This window comes from Strix uralensis, chromosome 12 (assembly GCF_047716275.1).
Source record: "Strix uralensis isolate ZFMK-TIS-50842 chromosome 12, bStrUra1, whole genome shotgun sequence".
Classification (NCBI taxonomy): Eukaryota; Metazoa; Chordata; class Aves; order Strigiformes; family Strigidae; genus Strix; species Strix uralensis.
In genome coordinates, this window is record NC_133983.1 from 20,565,908 (window position 1) to 20,583,322 (window position 17,415).

A 17,415-nucleotide genomic window follows, 5' to 3' on the forward strand; every position below is an offset into this window, starting at 1 on the left:
TTTCTTTTTAATAATCTTGGATGCCGCTTCCCACTGACCAGAAACCTAGAGTAAGGTAGCCCATGGCCAATGCTACAAAAACAAGGTAGTAGGAGTAGCAGTGGAGTTGCTGAACAGATGGCATGCAGGCTGCGAGTAAGGTTGGATCTGTCTTCTCTTGGCCAGGAAACTTGAATAAAACGTGTTGACTTGGTGTTTGTGTAGGTGGTGACTGTTCTCATCCCATGGAGACACTCAGTTAAAAGTCAACAGGTGTGAAATAGGGAATATAAATATTTCTGTGCTTCTATGGCTGCAGGTTGTTAGGGCAAAATGCTCAGATCCAAACATATGAATTTTACTGATACACAGTATTGAAGTAACAATGTCACATTTCATGTATTGTAAAGCTGTATTCAACTTCAGTTTCAGCGGTTATAAGCTAGAAAAAAGCCTTCAAACCAGTGTAAACTATAACTCCTGCCATTTTAGGCTCTTTTTCCTGAAGTATGTGGCAATGAATATTGTTAGCAGCTTGATGTTACTGCTCATGAATCATTGATCTGTTCCACTCTAGCAATTAATTGGCTCCTGATGCCTGACAGGTACACTCTGAATTTCCTGAATTAGACTTAATTGCCAGCATGTGATTAAGGAGAAATGTGAGAATCCACTGAGATCTCCAAGCCGATGTCTGCGTCTCCATCTTGCATGTTTCACTTTGGAAATGTTCCACAAAAAAAAGTTGAGCTTTGTTTCCCACCCCAAAATAGATACGGCAAAACCAAAACAATGTTGCTATTTCTATCTAGCATATTTTACAAGTCCTATAGAAGTTGGATCTAGATGTAAAATCTGAGTGTCTTTGTAGTCATACTTTTTAAAAAGTTGCTTTATTGCATGTGAATTTTTAGATACCTTTCATCCAAGTCAGAACTTCACCTGTGTACTCTCTTCTTCAGTAATACTGTGTGGGTCTTTGAGCCTGTCCAGACAAATAAAAGGTTTAGAACTAAGGAATACTGTTCTGTGAATTTAATTGGGTCACTGTGGTGGGAACAAATAGCACAGGGCACGTTCAGGTCTTGTATTTTCATCTTTGACAAATGCAGTCGAAGTCCAGTACCACTCAGGTAGTAATAAGAAGCTGTCCACAAAACACTACAACACGGCCTCTTTATTTGTATCACAGAATAGAATTAAGCTTCTGGTATCAGACAGTTACTGTCTATTAATTTGTTTGTATTGAAGAGTAAAAATACAGCCCAAGTTGTGAAGTGGATTAATACACTATGATTTCAGCTCTTGGGACTCAGTTAATGTCTGTTAGTTAATTTGTTCGGAGTAGCTGGACCAAGTGGCGAAGTGGATTAATGCACTAACATTTCAGTTTTTTCAACCAAATTTCAAATCTAGGTTGGTGAATGAGGAGTTCTGCTGTAGCCTAGATCTAAATGGAAATTTTGTCTTCATCACAGACTACCACTTCATTTGTCAGTCTGGCAGCTCCTGTATAGGAAAGCACAAGAATGCCAACTCTGTAGAGCACCATGCATAGTCAAGTGTAATAGAAAATATCCAGAGTTTTTTGTTGTGCAGATCTGTGATCTAGGCATAACGCATTCCTGCTTTGCAGTCTTAGGTAACATTATTTTTGCTAGGAGTCAATACAGCTCTGATCTAATGGAAAGGAGAAAGGAAGTGGTGCAGGTGCATGAGACTGCAACATTACATTATGTGCAAGGGTGTACCAGTACTAATGGAAAGAAAAGTATTGAAGCTTCCTCCTAGTTAAACTGTCCTTGATTACTGCAACAAGAATCAGGCTTCTCAGACTCCTAGTAAAAGGGGTCTTGTTTTTCAGCATGAGTTAACTGGCAACTTTTTTGCAAGACCCATGACCCAGTCTACTGTATGTAATCTGTGCAGTGCAAAGGGTATGATTCATCTGGGTGTGTCCAATTGACTGCACGTGCACGGTTCAGGTTGCCAAAATGTGCAGAGTAGGGTTGTAGGACATACAGTCAGTGTCTGCATTGTGATTTATTTTTTTTTCTGAGTTTTGTGAAATCTCAGGCTAAAGGCTGAATTTCTCATTCCCCCCTGAGAATTTTATGACATGGGGAAAATAAGACATTTTTCTTGACAGTCAGGATTAGTGATATATTGTGAGAGAAGGAAGAGATAATGTCTAATGTGTGTATCTGCCCAATGTGACACGATTTAATTCTCATTTTAAATAAAGACTTGCTTTTATTTAAAGTGAGAAACAATGACCTGGAAACTTTGGAATATGTGGGTCTTGGTAGCTTAACAAAGGGCTTCTCTTTCTGCTGTCCTGCTTCTTGAATTGCTCCTTACACCATGCACACTGAGTTTAAAATGCCGCTGTTGTGACTTGACAGAACGTATACATTCCTTGAATTGGCTTGGGTGGCTGTGCATTGGGAAAATGGCAGGGGAGAGGAGAACAGGAGAGATTCTGGATGTGTTATGGTGGTATTTCACCACCCTTAGGCTGATCTATGGTATGTGCAAATCTACCTGCTGCAGTACTTCATGCATCTCATGTCAGCTTCCAGTGAGAAAGTCTGGGATTAAAATATGGCATTAGGAGGAACTGCTGTTACTTCTCTTGCTTTGAATGAGTTGAAGGACCTGTACCAGAAGTGTTCCCAAAGCTACCAGGATTTCAGAAATCTTGACGCTGGCTGTGCTTTTGGTGGGAGCATGGAACTAGTTATCTGATAAAGATGGGTGAAATAGGGAAGCTTTGGAGAGTTAATGCCAAGACAGATGTTGCTCAAAAAGAAGCATAAGAATATTAAAAAGGTATTTCTGGAAACAAAAATGCAGATTTGAGATTACTTCAGTTTGGGTAACGTTCTATCATCAATGTTCAAGAGAAATTCAAAATGAATGTTAAGGAATGAATGTTGACTAAAGAAAAACAAGACTTGCAGAATTACACTGACACCTGGAGCAAGAGAAAGTGAGGTGTTATTTGGGAATGCAGGAGGTGAACAGGAAGAACAGAAGGATTGTGCACGGTTTAGAAAAGCATAGCAAGGTAAATAATGTTTAGAATTAGATGAGGGGTTGTTTTGGTGAGGGAATGGAGATAATGAAGAAATTGAGGGATAACAAGGAATATGTGGCAATAAAGCTTTAAAAGAATTGTTGGGGAGCAGGACTGAGGTTTTAATTGTAATCACCACTTGGAGCCTTGGAAGGAGTGGGAAGAAGTGTGTTTTATGCATGCATTTAGACATGGGACTGGGACTGCAACCACTAGATTTATTAAACAGTATACGTGACTTTAACAATACAGTATTATTGCTTTTTTGCAGCGTTGTTATAATGCAATGAATTCCACAGCACTTGAGCAATCCAGAACATGGGTATAAAATGTGTTAGTTTTCTTCTATATACTTATAGCTGGCTGCCCTGCAGCAAGACATAGAAAGCTGGTTTTCCAAGGTAGGACAACTTCTGCTATGAATAGGATTTATTTTACATAAGAAATAAATTTTCTTTATTAGAAATTGTTCTTATATCCCAGAAGTGAAACATGGAACAGCTTATTCATGGCTGCTTGTGTTATTCGGTATTTGGATTTGTCAGTTGTCTGCTACTGATCCACAGATTTTGTGACTTTATATAGGTTACTGCCCCACCAAAAGGGTTCATCTTTGATTCATTTATCATGCTCTAGAATTGACATATGTGTTCTTTCTCCTTCTTACTCTGGAAACCAGGGTGTTTTCAACATGTGTGAAGCTTGCTGGGGGTTAAAGAGAAGCTCTCACATGTTGAATTCCTCCAATATTAGTGAAGAAAGGAGTCCAATGAGTGGACTCAGTAGGAATATTAAGAGTAAGAAGTTAAGGCTTTGTGTCCATGCTGTGCAATGAATTTTCCACGTAGCTTTTGTGAAGTCTCAAAAAGATCAAATTTGTGGAAGTTTTTAATTGCTTTAGAACTCCACTATGTGTCTAGTACTGTTTTCAATAGTAGTTTGGTATTTAACCCAATGGGATGATGCTTTCATTAAAAGAAAAAAGAAAAAGCAAAAAAACCCCTCCATTTTCAAGGTAAATTTTTATTACAGGACACTTTTGTTAAGGTTTGTATGGCTTGGCAATTGCCACCAGCAAATGTGTTCCTTATTTACGCTACATTTACTTAAGGTGCTGAAGATTTTGGGACATCTTTAACAATTTTGAATTTTTTCTGGTATGCTGTAAAAGCAGTCTGGTTTTGTTTGCTTTGCAACTAGTGTAAGCACAGTAGAGATGGGGAGAATGTTATTTTTAATGGTGGTAAGTGATGTGTTGTTAGTGTATCGTGGTGAAGACAGAGGCGTAAGGTCAGCCATTGCCTTCTTCCTTAAGCCTGTATTTGCAGTGCTGTTTGACAGATGCAGTCAGTCAGAGCATAGCTGGTTGTTTGTGTATAAGGGATACCTCATTATATTTAATGAGCAGTGTGGAACCAATATGAGATTTCCTGAAGGAGGGGGTAATTCACATATGGTTCAAAATGAAAATAACACTCACTAAATGATGACAAGAAAAGTCTGAAATGTTAATTTAAAAGAAAAGGCACTTGGTTGTAAATTCTGTACTATTCTCAGAGCAGGTAACTCCTATGGTTAACGTGTACAAAAGGCAAGTTAATGGCATTTAGTCCACTATCATCTTAGAATAGCTTTTCCCTGACACAGAATAAGGCAGGTATGAAGACAAGTGAAATTTATACTTAATAGAAACAGGACTTCTCCATGTCAAAAAATACTGCAGAGGTTCAGGGCAATAATGGAATGTATCATTCACAAAGCAAAAGTTCAGTTTTGTCTCCATGATAGTTGATGTTTTGTCACATATACGTTACAGAAATACTTTAGAATAAATTAGTATTGAAATAGTTATGATTTACATGTGACCAAATGATTTTAACAAGAATAAAATTTTTCTTGATATGTTCTTGACTCCTCTAAAGATAAAAGGAACCTTCATCCTATAGAAATACATATAGCACAGCTAGATGAATGGCACATACAGTCTGAGATTACCAAGTGTCTATGAAGTTAATGGGTATATCAGTTAGGCAGTGTAAGGATCTGCCTCTCTATTTATGTATCAATTATAATAGTAGAAACACCCAGTGTAATTAAATCAAGTTCCACCAGCAATTTCCATTACCCAGTTGTTATATCTGACCATGCTTCACAAGCCTGGAAGCTTATGTGCTCTGACATACCTGATTCCTCTTAGCATGCTAGATTTTAGCTGGATTTGTTCTTCTAAAGTATAAAATGTGATTTTTAGGGTGACATTTACAGGCACTGAGGACAGACTACTTTTGAGCAGTTGTTTGTGTGTATGCCATTGATCTTTACAATTCTTAACTTTATTCTTTGAGTTAATCATTTGCTTAGACAGTTATTCTTTAACTTACAAGTAAAGTTCCAGCACATTTCTTAGATTTTCATATTATTAACTACATGAGAAAATATTTTTCCATTTTGACATGTTTTAGAAATCATTAACTGTTAATACTGCTGATAATAGTATTCTGATGATAGAAATAACATACATAAAACAACTATTACAGCACAATTGTGAAATTTCAGCTGAGAATATATAAAAATTATTTCTTAAATTAACCTGCATATAGTTTTAGTTGTTCAGTCTTGTGTAGTGATGTTATTTTGTAGAAAGACTGATATACCACTGAATACCACATCCCATTTGCAATTTCAGAGGAGTTTATCTTGAAGCAATTATCCAATTAATTTTATTTTTTTTTGTATTTGGGACTGACCCCATTTTATACCATCAAGCTTAGTATATAAAATCAACTAAATGGCAAGAAACTCAACCTCTTTTCTGGTCACCATAGTGGATTAAGGATTGCCACTCTGGTGATGTTTCCAACCCTTATCCTGACGAATCGATATCAGTATTCAGCCACCTTACTCCCATGACAAGTTCTAATGAAATTTTCTTTGTCAACAGTAATGGTGGCTGCTACTGGATAGTGACTAGGCCATTCATTCAAATATTCAAGTACTGCAATGCTCCCAAAACCCTCTGGTAAAAAGAAAGAGAACCAAAACAGAGTGGAGAGTTTGCAAGGAATCTAGGGAAATCACAGCTTGTGTAGCATCCTAGTTTGAGCAGACTGACATCTTTCAATAAAAGCCTAACCTAAATACTGGACAAATGAGAAGGCTTTGTTTGTTGCTTGCTTAATGTGAGTAGGGAATCAAGATTTGTTGCCAGTGAATCAGCATATTGAGTGCTGAACTATTGCTGTACTGATCCCGAGTCTAGAAAGGGAATTTAGTGAAGTCAAAAATAGGGTGTAAAAGCTGGTTATGAAATTGTGGACAGTGAAATGATAGTTGGATTCTGATCAGATATTCCACTGTCCATGAAAATAGCAGCTGAAACATAGTGGTCACAGATGTGATATTGCAGTTAAATAGTAAAAATAAAGAAACTGATAGGATTTCTCTCCTACCAGTTTGTTTGTTCAAAAAATTCGGTCATAAAACCAGAATTTTTATTTTTTTGGTGCACTTTTCTTAGTAAGGCATATATTTATTGTAATATATATTTTTAAAAAACAAATTTTGCTCTCTGGACATACACCTTAGGTTTCTGTTTGTTGCACAAAATAACAGGCATGGTAATCATAGCCACTGGCTCTCTAGGTGCTGGTTGAACACCACCCATCTGGGACATGCCATTCTAAGCTCTCCAGACTCCTGGCACATAAATACTGTCTGGAGTCATGGCTGCTACAAAGACCTGGTAGGTACTATAGTCTTTGATCAGCTGGTGCCAGCAAAGATGATGGAGAATTCTTGTGGGTTTCATTTGCGTCAAAGGGCAAAAGAAGACTCATTATAATTCTAGCCTGATATTGTAAGAAAAGTTGAAGCAAAATTGCCAACTCTATCTGGAATAATTTCATATTCCTTGTGAACTGCTTTTTCAAGATATTAAATATCTAAATTCAGTAAAAATGATATATGCAATATATCTACCCATGAATAAGAATCTTTCCAGTGTTTTAACTGTTGAATCAGGTGATATGTACACATATAATTTAATATTCCTTGGCTTCTGTCTTATATACTAGTTGGGGATCAAACTATCAGTTGCAGCTGCTTGGCATTAAGCAAAATGTCCTTTCTTTTTCCCTATTCTTTACAAATGGGGAAATCATTATGATAACCACAAACAGCAGTGAATTATTAAATGTGTTGGTGAAGTACTCTTGACCTTTTCTTCCTTTCTGTTTACCTGCATTCCATAGTGATACTTTTGGCTATTCATTTAATCAGTCATATTGCTGTTAGACTCCAGGGGATGATGAGCAAAATCATCATGAAGAAATCACTATTTAAAAACCAGCAGTGAGATTTGAAGAATAAACAGTGTGAAATATACTCAGAGAAGTGCTTACATTTCTGTGTCCAATCTGCAGCTATCTTCTCCATGCAACAGACTAATTGTGCTTGAAACACAAACAAATAATACTATTTTTCCTTTTTGGTTCCAAAGTCCTGCTTGGAAATCTGGACTTAAATGGCTTAAGTCTTACTACCCTGTTGCTTTCCTTTAGAACTTCACTTCTTTGTATTAATGACTGCAGTGTTGACTCATTCAATATAATTTGGCTTTTTCTTCTATTTGTGGACCTTTTGGGAAAGTGTAAGAATAACCTGTCATGAGAAAGTGATGAATAATTGCTTATAAATCTATGGCTAGAAAAATTGGGAGATCTAGATATTGAACAATCTGAAAATTCTTTTTGCTTCTCAAACTAACATAGAAAGAAATATGAAAAATTCAAGGTCAGGCTGGCTGGGGCTCTGAGCAGCCTCATCTAGTTGAATTTGTCCCCGATATCATTGCGGGGGGTGGGGTGGGGTGTTGGACTAGATGACCTTTAAAGGTCCCTTCCAATCCAAGCCATTCTATGATACAGAGATGTAAATCTGAACAACTGTGTTACTCATTTCCAAAGAGCATGCATCGGGGAGTTCTTCCTTACATTTGCATGAGTGGAAGGGTAACCATGAAGGTAGGCTTTAGCATGAATGAAAATTGTGACCAGCTGAGCACTGCTCTGCTATGCTAGAGAACTGATATTTCCTTTCAGACATGCTGGTAGTCACTTTTACTCTCCTTAGAAATGTCACAGACACATGTCAGCCAAACTAGCTCTGATGAGTGGATTGGGAGCAGCCCTGTGGAGGAGGACTTGGGGGTATTAGTGGGTGGAAAACTGACTGTGAGCCAGCAATGTGCGCTCACAGCCCAGAAAGCCAACTGTGTCCTGGGTTGCATCAAGAGAAGTCTGGCCAGCAGGTCGAGGGAGGGGATTCTCCCCCTCTACTCTGCTCTCGTGAGACCCCCCCCATGCAGTGCTGTGTCCAGCTCTGGGGACACCAGCATCGGAAGGACATGGACATGCTCAAACTTATTGCTCTTTGCATTTGCCTTTGGACAGAATTGAGCTCTTTCTTTTTTATTTGACAATTCAAATATTTTTATCTTGAACTTTCTCATGAATTTTTATTAAGGAAAATTCTTTTGGGAGAGGAGTTGAAAGACAAAAATAGGGACCCAAGTGGCCTGCAGACTGAAGCCTTTAGGAGAGATGGGAACTCTGTATCAGGGTGTGCCTCAAAAAGTTATGAAAATTGGCAAAATTGTGAGAAGGGATTCTCTGAATGGTTCCCACTGCTCTTTGACTTTATCGCGACTAAATCTAACTGTTGAAGGCTTGAGTCTCCCTTGATGCTGTTTGTTGTCAAATTTGAAAAGTGATGTTAAAGCTAGTAGAGGTAGAGCAGTGTTCTGGTGATGATAGACTCATGAGATGGGAGACCCCTCTACAGACAGCAGCAGGAGCAGCCTGTGGAGTTCTTGACCGATGGATATCCAGATTGTGCCACCAAGAAAGCTCATTCAGCTCTGCAATGCTATAAAAATACAGCCTAGGGATGGAGCTCTCCTTATGTAATAAAGTAGCAGCTATTAAAACAACAACATGGATTTCAGAACTGACTGAGAAACTTAGGTTTTTGGAGTTTATGCATAAAGAGAGCAGAGCAAAGTGATTATCTGTAGGATGTAACTACCTGATTGGAATTAGACATTTAACTCAACCTGTGATTTCTTTTGTAAAGCTGTCATGACAACCTGAATGAATAGTATTGATCAAAATCTTTTTCAGTTTCACAGTTCTCAACACAGTGCAACTTTGTGCATTGGGGGGGTGGGGGGTGTTGGTTGGTGTTGGTTGGTTTTTTTGTTGTTTTTTTTTCCCAAAAAGGGGCCTGGATCAAGGGGAGAGCTTTGGGAGATGGGGAGAGACTGGTTTTGATCTTGGTAGTACCTGTGCTTGGAGAAGAGAGTTGCAGAGACCATAGGAGGAACCAAAAGGAAGAGGGTGATCTCTGGGAAACTGAAGCTCATGCAGGGAGAGCACCAAGAGAATCAGAGAGCAGTAAGGGGAGGCAAGGCAAAGGTGTGACAGAGTTTTCTACGGGCCAGAGGGCACTATGAAGAGTTTGCTGTATCTCATAAAGTGCTGAATTGCCTGAAGCGCGGATGGAACTTAATACTCCAGAAATGCAGCAGGAAAAGGAAAGCTTGTGTATAAACCACTTGTACTTTTGTTTTTTCTGATATAGTAGCATGAAGTTTACTCTAAGAAAAAAACCCAAACAAACCAAAACACTTAACACAAAAAACCCCTACTAGCTTATATTCTAAATTGCACCTGAGTTTTGGTGTCTATTTTTATTTTTAAGTTATAAGCTTTTGGTGTTTATTGAGAGTTCATTAGCTAGAGACAGTCTCAGCAAATTCACCTGTAAATTCTGTTTGATTAAAAGCCTGGACTGAGAAGCTACCGAGCATAGATGTGACTTGAGATGTGAAAATTATGTAAGACATTTGAAGTGTGGCTTTTTACAGGTGTCATACAAGTATTTGAGGTAAGCCAGACCTTGTTTAAGACTTATGATTTAAGCTGTCAGGTTAGGATGGTAGACACACTTGCTTAAGTTGAACAGTAGTCTACAGGAATACAAAGTGAATATGGCCTGTCTACTGTCACTGTAGTAAGTGCAGTAACTTGACAGATTTCAATAAATAGTTTGGTATGTTATGACTAATTGCTGGAAAACATATAACACCAAACAAACATACAATACAATCTGGTAGTTCATGTTAATTTTGCCTAAAGATGCAGGGAATGGAAATAACAACTGAATATTATTTTGAAAGTCTTTGTAATTGGTCGTCTTCTTTTTTAGGAAATCTTTAAGATAGAAGGCAACCTTGGAATTCCAAGACAAAAAAGGGCTATTTTGGCAACTCCGATATTAATTCCTGAAAATCAAAGACCACCGTTCCCCAGATCTGTTGGCAAGGTAAGTCAACAAAGAGCTGGATCAAATTTTGATATTAAGTAATTGATCTATTTCTCTTAATTTTGTAATGCACATCATGTTGGTAGTAATATCTCAGATAAAATGAAGAAACATAAATCTGAACAGAGAAGATTTTTTTTCTGTCTGTATTGCATAGATGAAAATGGCTTTGTATTCATGGCAGACTTTAACAGCATACATTCTGCTAAAAAGCTACTGCATAGTGTGGATTATTTTGTTTCTGTTCTCAAGACCTAGAAGGAACTCATGAGGAATTACATGTAAAAATGTCTTTTGTTCATTCCTGAATTAATTTCTAGTGTCCAAAGACAATAAGTCATGCAGATGTTTTCAGTTTTGTTTTTTGTTGTTTGCAAAGGTCTGACAAAGAAGTGGAAAGTTTTTCTTGTGTCTGCAGGCAACCAGGTAGACAGCAGTTCTAACAGCCACTTTTCCAGAACTTCAGATATACACTTTGTATATACAAAAATCATTAACACCAATAATCATTCAGATGCTATTTAGATATCAGAAGTTGTAATTGCATGAGTAGATTCTTGCATGTTGGCAGTTGTGAAACAGGGACTCTAATGCATCGCTCTGACTTTAGTAGGTGTGTTAATGACATGATGGCCTGTACAACTGTGGACTTTATTCCTAATTCCCACCAATACGATTGCTGGAGCTAAATGCACAGCTCGAGGGCAGAATTTTACTCTACGATCGATGTGTAATTTAGCCAGCTCACACCTAATCAGTTACTTCAATAATTAGGAAAGTTTGTTTTGCTATCAGTAAAAAGAAAGAATAATCTATAAAGATTTAATTTTCTCCTCTTTCCCTGTCAGTATTTTATACTGATCTCATAAATTTTTGTAAGTTTTTCTATCTTTCTGAAGTTTTTTTCAATGTGTCCTAAAATTTCTAAAGCTATTTCTGAACTCTTACCTTCATATTTCACTGTTTATGAATTGACGACTACAGTAAATATTGTTGGTTAATGTTAGTTATAGTAGATAAATAGTTAATTTTTAATTCTTCTGTTGTGCAGTTTTGAAGCAGTGAGAGAATGAAAAAGGTTACTTATACACAGATCTATAGTCTTTATTTTTTTTTTGGTTATTGATTAATTTCTCCCTGCCCACTCCCACCCTTACTGCTTGTGAACGCTGATTTTTTGGATCTGAGGTAGTCAGAGTTGCGCTCTAGAAGTACCTCCATTAAGTATTTTTATTGGAAGTTTAGGATGCTAGTCCTGGTAACTGAGACTCCTTAAGCAGAATGAGATGAATTGGGTCCTATTTGTACTTAAATGTTTTCCTAGCATCTTGTCATCTTGATTTGTTATTGTTCCTGAAATGCTAGTCACAGGTCACAAGTGCATTAGATGATGTACAAACACAGAAGTGTAAAAGTATCTGGTGGTCTGTTTTTCAAAAGCCCTAAAATACCTGTCCTCAACTAATGTTTAAATTATACAAACTGCAAATGATCAGCACCTTGAAATACTTTGAGCTGTCATCAGTTTTAAAAATCTTTAAATATAATTTTTTTCCAGTATATCTCTAATTTAGGTATCTAGACATGAGTATTTTGACTATAGTCTATGGCAAGCAGTAACATAGAGTGTATATGTGTCAAGTGAGACAAAAATTTTAGATATTTAAAATAGTGGAATGAAATATTCTAGGTCAACTGCAGTAATTTGCAACTGAATGTTTAACAAAGCATAAATAAAAAGGTTTAGAGCCTCAGACATACTGATGGTAGGGAAGTGAGTCTACTGTTCTGTAACTAGAAAATCCAATAGGAGTCAATGCTGAAAATAAAAGCAATTCTTTTAGGTCTTTTTGACGTGTCACAGATCTTCATAAGATGGGCCATGAAGTCTTCAGAAATAGAATAGTCTGTACTAACCTAGAGAGCCTTAGACACCCAATTTATGTACTTGTTTCAGATCCTGCATGAACTGTAGAAAAAATTGATCATCTGTCTCGTTCAACTTTAGGTGTTTATTGTGAACTGTACGTAGATTCATGAATTTGCAAAAATCTATTTAGTTGCCCATTTCTGTGAGGCATGAGAAATACATTTGTTTCCTCTTCCACAATATTTTGGGGCTTATCTTCAGAAGCTTCAACAGGGCATTACATGGACTGATGAATTGCAGCTTCTGATGTGTATGAATTTCTCTTGAACTTAAACTTTGCTGTCTCTGCTCTGTTGTAATCAGTGTGAAGGGACATTGCAGATGTATGTATTAGCTGTGGTTTTTATAGTGGTTTGGGGAAGAAAAAAACACAGAAAATGAATAATTTGCATGTTACAATAGAATTTTAAAAATGAGAAGGAAGAATAAAGGAAAGCAGATTCTGGATCAGGCTTTTGTCATGTAACTGCCAGCAGTCAGGGCTGAGGACTCGTGTAGGTTTGGTGTGATGGGAACCGCAGTTTGTCTCAACACTCAGGGGCTTGCAAGGACTTGCCCTGGCTGCCCAACACCATCAGCAGTGCCCTTCTGAGCACCTCTGTGATGAGCGTTCTGGGCCAAATTTCTGTCAGATTGAACTGTGGGGCAGTTTATATTTTATTTAGATGTAGCAATAAACATAGCAATAAAATAATTTAGGAACAAGGAATTCCAATGCAATAATATGTGTGTGTGTGGGTGGGAGATAACACATTTTCCTGTGTGAAAAGTAATTCCCACTTTTGCTTTGCTTTGTTCATGCAATGATACGTTTTCTGTTTATCAGGAATGTGAAGCTTTTCTGACTGAATGAAATATAGGATAGTGATAATTTCAGGTATGACTAGTTCTGTTTGATACCATCATGGGGTCTGGTTTGGATGTCCACATAAAGTTAGTTTTTCAGTTGTACCCTGAGTGTGTTATTTTTCCCTTTCTTTCACCGGTTTTAGCAAATTGCCGGCTTATTCATTGGTCCTGACTGCCTCTTGCTTTCTAACCCATGCTGTGTTGCATGGAAATACACAAGGTTGTTTGGAAGTGATTGCAGCAGCCACCAGTAGTTGAACTGCTTAGTAGCTCTTAGATGGGAGCAGGGCAGATGTGCAAAAATTGGAGAGCAGGAGGAGAACAATTAAGTTAGTTTTATTTCAGAATTAGGAAACAATAGCATAAACAAACAAAGAAAAAAGGGGTATTTTGGGGGACTTTAAGGTTTGGTAATATAAATTAGGAAGGAGATATTGCACTGGACAAGTGAAAAAAATGGTTTGTTTTAATTACAGAAATTCAAATTGGTATTTAGCTTAACAAGGAAATACATGTGTAGAGGCTATTCTCTGTGCTGTTACTGGCTTTCCAGCATACCCACTTAGGAATTAGATTATTGTCTTGCCATTTGCACACCCTTCATTAGGGTATCTCTTAATTAAATAACTATCATAGACGTGCTGTGCTTCTAGGTAGAGGAATCTCACCTTTTAGCAGAACTTAAGCTTTTGCATATTGTCCTTCATTCCTGAGGGAAAATAGTGAGATTAAAATATTTTAATACAATCTTGGTAATAAGGGCCTTTGTGACCAGATGGCCCAGGCTACAACTGTTGACTGTTATTGATGTGTTTGGTTTAGCTCTTGCTGATATAGTACAGGGATATGATATTCAATTTTTAGTCTCTCTCCATATGTTACTTTTCCGGTTTATTTGTCCACATTAAGTCAAATGAAGTACAAAACAGTGGGATGCAGGATTATCTTGTAATTATGGTGATAGGTTATTCACCACTATGCTATGGAAATGTTTTCTAAGACTAAAGAGTGGTGGTTCTATGTATCTATTTGATGCCAATCTCCAGACACGCTTTAACTGTGGTGGTGAACTGCATGATGGTACTTTATGAAGTTTAATCCTTACAGTAATGCAGAGTTTAAAGTGCAAGAAAGTAACTGCGAGATGGCTAATAAGTTCCAGCTCTTCCAGGCATTAGGAGAGAAGGACATCTGCAAAGTGAGAGTGTTTTAATATAGGCTGAAAGGTTTTGCTGTTGGTTTTATTGATGGACATATGATGAATTCATGAGTCTCTTAATTTAAAGGAATTGTCCTTCATAAGAATTAGTATTTTAATTGTTGATACATAAGATCTGGAAGCCACGAGTGGCCCGGTAAAAACTGGCAGGACTTTTTATACTCAGCGAAAGCCAGAAGACAGAGAGAGGTATACAGGAGACTTTGTAGGAAACTGCAGAATGAAGAAAAAGCAAAACCTTATTTTTTGCGAGTAAGAGAATTTTTTTCTTTGTTACTTGCCTGTTTTGTCCTTTTGGAAGGAGGGGATGTTTGTTCAGGTATTTTACATCCGATACTGTATATATACCCTGCCTCTGATCTGGGCTGATGGACAATTAGCTGCGAAATGACAATTAGATAGCAGGACCAACCTAAGCAAAACCTCAAGAATACAAGTGGTGCAGGCTAGCAAACAGGATATAAATCTTTAAGATCTATGAGGAGGTAGTTTTTTCTCCTCTGAGCTGTGAATTTAAGGCAAAGAGAAAACACAGCTTGTCTGTTAATGCAGCAATAGAAAAACCTGAAGAGAGGAGGAAACTGAAGATAACTGGATGGAAAAGCTGCTGGAAGCTTATTATTTTTGAGTGGCTATCTGATTGAGGCTATTTATATATGATAAATTATATGCTTCACAGAAGAGAAGTGTTAAGTACTAAAAATGCAGCTGGAGAAAATACCAAACTTCAGGCAAAAGTTTGAAAAGAAGGTGATAGAAGTGTCAAGAGAGATGATCATGATCCACTGACCTGTGAAAAGAACCTAAAGAGAAGGTTTGTAGATTAGAGGAGGTCATGTGAAAGACAACAGAGGAACAAGAACAGTGAAATAAAAGCTGAATTAAGAAGTGTATGTGTTCTACTGGAAAATAAGGTAGAAAATGAGGGAGTGGGGAGAGAGAGTCTAAAGAGAAGTGGAGGAGGAAAAGAACCTAGCTAGGATGGGTGTCCAAGTCTGGAAGATAATGGTGTGTGTCAACAGAGAACTGAATGATTTGCAGAACAGAGGAGCTATACCTAAAAGCCTTTCCAACACCAAGAGGGTGATCTCCGAGTCCTTACCAATTTCTCAGCTGGTAAAGGTCTGAATCTCCATGTCAGTTACTAAAAATGATGCAGAAGCAAGAGAATGTATTTCTTACTATGGAACTAGAAGTTGGTCTGAGGTCTACAGGAAATATCCACTGGATTTTTTAAAATTATTTTTTAATATCCATTTGGTGATTTTCAGATCATCACCACATCAAATGTAATGATCAGGCTGTTCCAAAGAGTATGGTCAGAAAAGGGGGAGGTGGTCATCAGCAAGAATTCTGACTAGTCCAGAAGGCAAGAATATTTCAGTGACAGCTGAAAAAGTGGTGCCATGAGGGAGATGTTGGAATGATTGACTCCTGGGAGGCACTGCAGGGTGAAGATCCTTTTCAGAGAGGAGATGGAATTACTCACCTATCAGGAATTCTGGTTTCTTGCATCAAAGTCTGATGGCATATAAGGAGAGCACTCTGCTAAAGTATGTCTGTCATTCTGTGCAGGAAAAGACAAATCCACAGATGAGGATATATAAACAAGCAGCAACCAAAGAGTGGTAGAAAGATGTACAGAAAAGGAAGAAACAAGGGTGTTATTAATGAATAGCACTTAGGCAATAAAGACAGTCTTAATAAATTAAGATCTTTCTAATCCAGCGAGAAAAAAGATTGGGATTAGAGAAAAATCAAGTTATGGTACTAATACAGTAAGATTGGGCAGAAATATATATGAGCTCAATTTGTTCAGCCTAGCACAGTAAGTGTTTTCTGTAAATCCAGAGAGAGTGTAATGATTTAAGCGAAAGGAATGCACTGGTGTAATAACTAATGGATATAAATTTTGGCGTAAGATTAGAAGAAAAGTTTCTAGTCCCCAGAGAAGAAGAATTAATTTTCAACAGAAGTAGTGAAGAGGGAATACAAAGTTTGATAAATATACGATCACAGTCGCATAATACAGCTGCTTCTGATCCTGAAAGAACAGACACCTAGAGGCTTCCTGCTATTCTAGCATTCTTGAAAATGTGTAATACCCTGCTGAGTTGGACCTGAACAGGCCGTTGGAGATGTCACAGTTTAACATCTGATCAAATTCATGGCTTGCATGAAGGAATGGCACGCTTCTGACCTTCATGGAAAAGTACCAACCTACCTCAGCAATGAATGTAATGAAATGAACAGCACTCCATTAAATTAAAGGGCTTTTGATGCAAGTACATGAATTATTAAACTACAGCATATTAATTTTCATTAAAGAATATGTATTTGATGTCCTAACAAACCATTAAGTGAAAACAGCACTTCAATTTTATCTCTTTTTTCTGAAAGGACTCTCTTCAAACTTCCTTTTTTTTTTTTTTTTTAAATATTGATAGTCACATAAACAATTTCAAAAGAATTTGTTCTCTTAAAGCTAACAGAATTTTAATGGAAAACCTTGTTAAAATACCTCTGCTTACTTAAGGTATTTCAGAAGAATCACACAAGCAGTAGGTGCCTTGGAAAACTGGAAAATAATAAGAATTTACCTTTTTTTTTCAGTGTTTGGTGTCATTAATAAGAATAAAAGAATGTTTAAACATTTGAGAAATACTTTTTAATCTTGTTACTATGGTTACAAGTTTGTTGGAGATAAAGCAGTTCTCTGGCAATGATAGAATTAAATTTTATGCCCAATATTGAAATATCCAGTACCTAATTTCCTGCTTCATAATAAATCATGCTAATGACCTTATGGAAAGCACCAAACAGAAGAGATTTTATGCTCTGAAGCTGTTCAGCAAAGAATACTACAGTTTAACTGTCACATTGTTCGTCTTAACTTTGATCTCAGAAGCTGATATCTTAAACTGTGTTGCAGATGAAGGTAGAGGGGGAAAAAAGTCTGTCACTGCCAGTAAATGA

At 37.3% G+C, this 17,415-nt stretch overlaps 1 protein-coding gene across 5 annotated transcripts in view; it reads left to right on the forward strand.

Moving 5' to 3' along the window:
• Positions 1 to 17,415, forward strand: part of CDH13 (cadherin 13) — a 516,835-nt gene that overhangs the window by 197,155 nt on the left and 302,265 nt on the right. For all 5 annotated transcript variants that reach the window (XM_074881611.1, XM_074881610.1, XM_074881609.1 and 2 more), the window contains one exon: positions 10,325 to 10,441. In XM_074881611.1, coding sequence (XP_074737712.1) covers positions 10,325 to 10,441 — 117 coding nt within the window. The remainder of the gene's footprint in view (positions 1 to 10,324; positions 10,442 to 17,415) is intronic.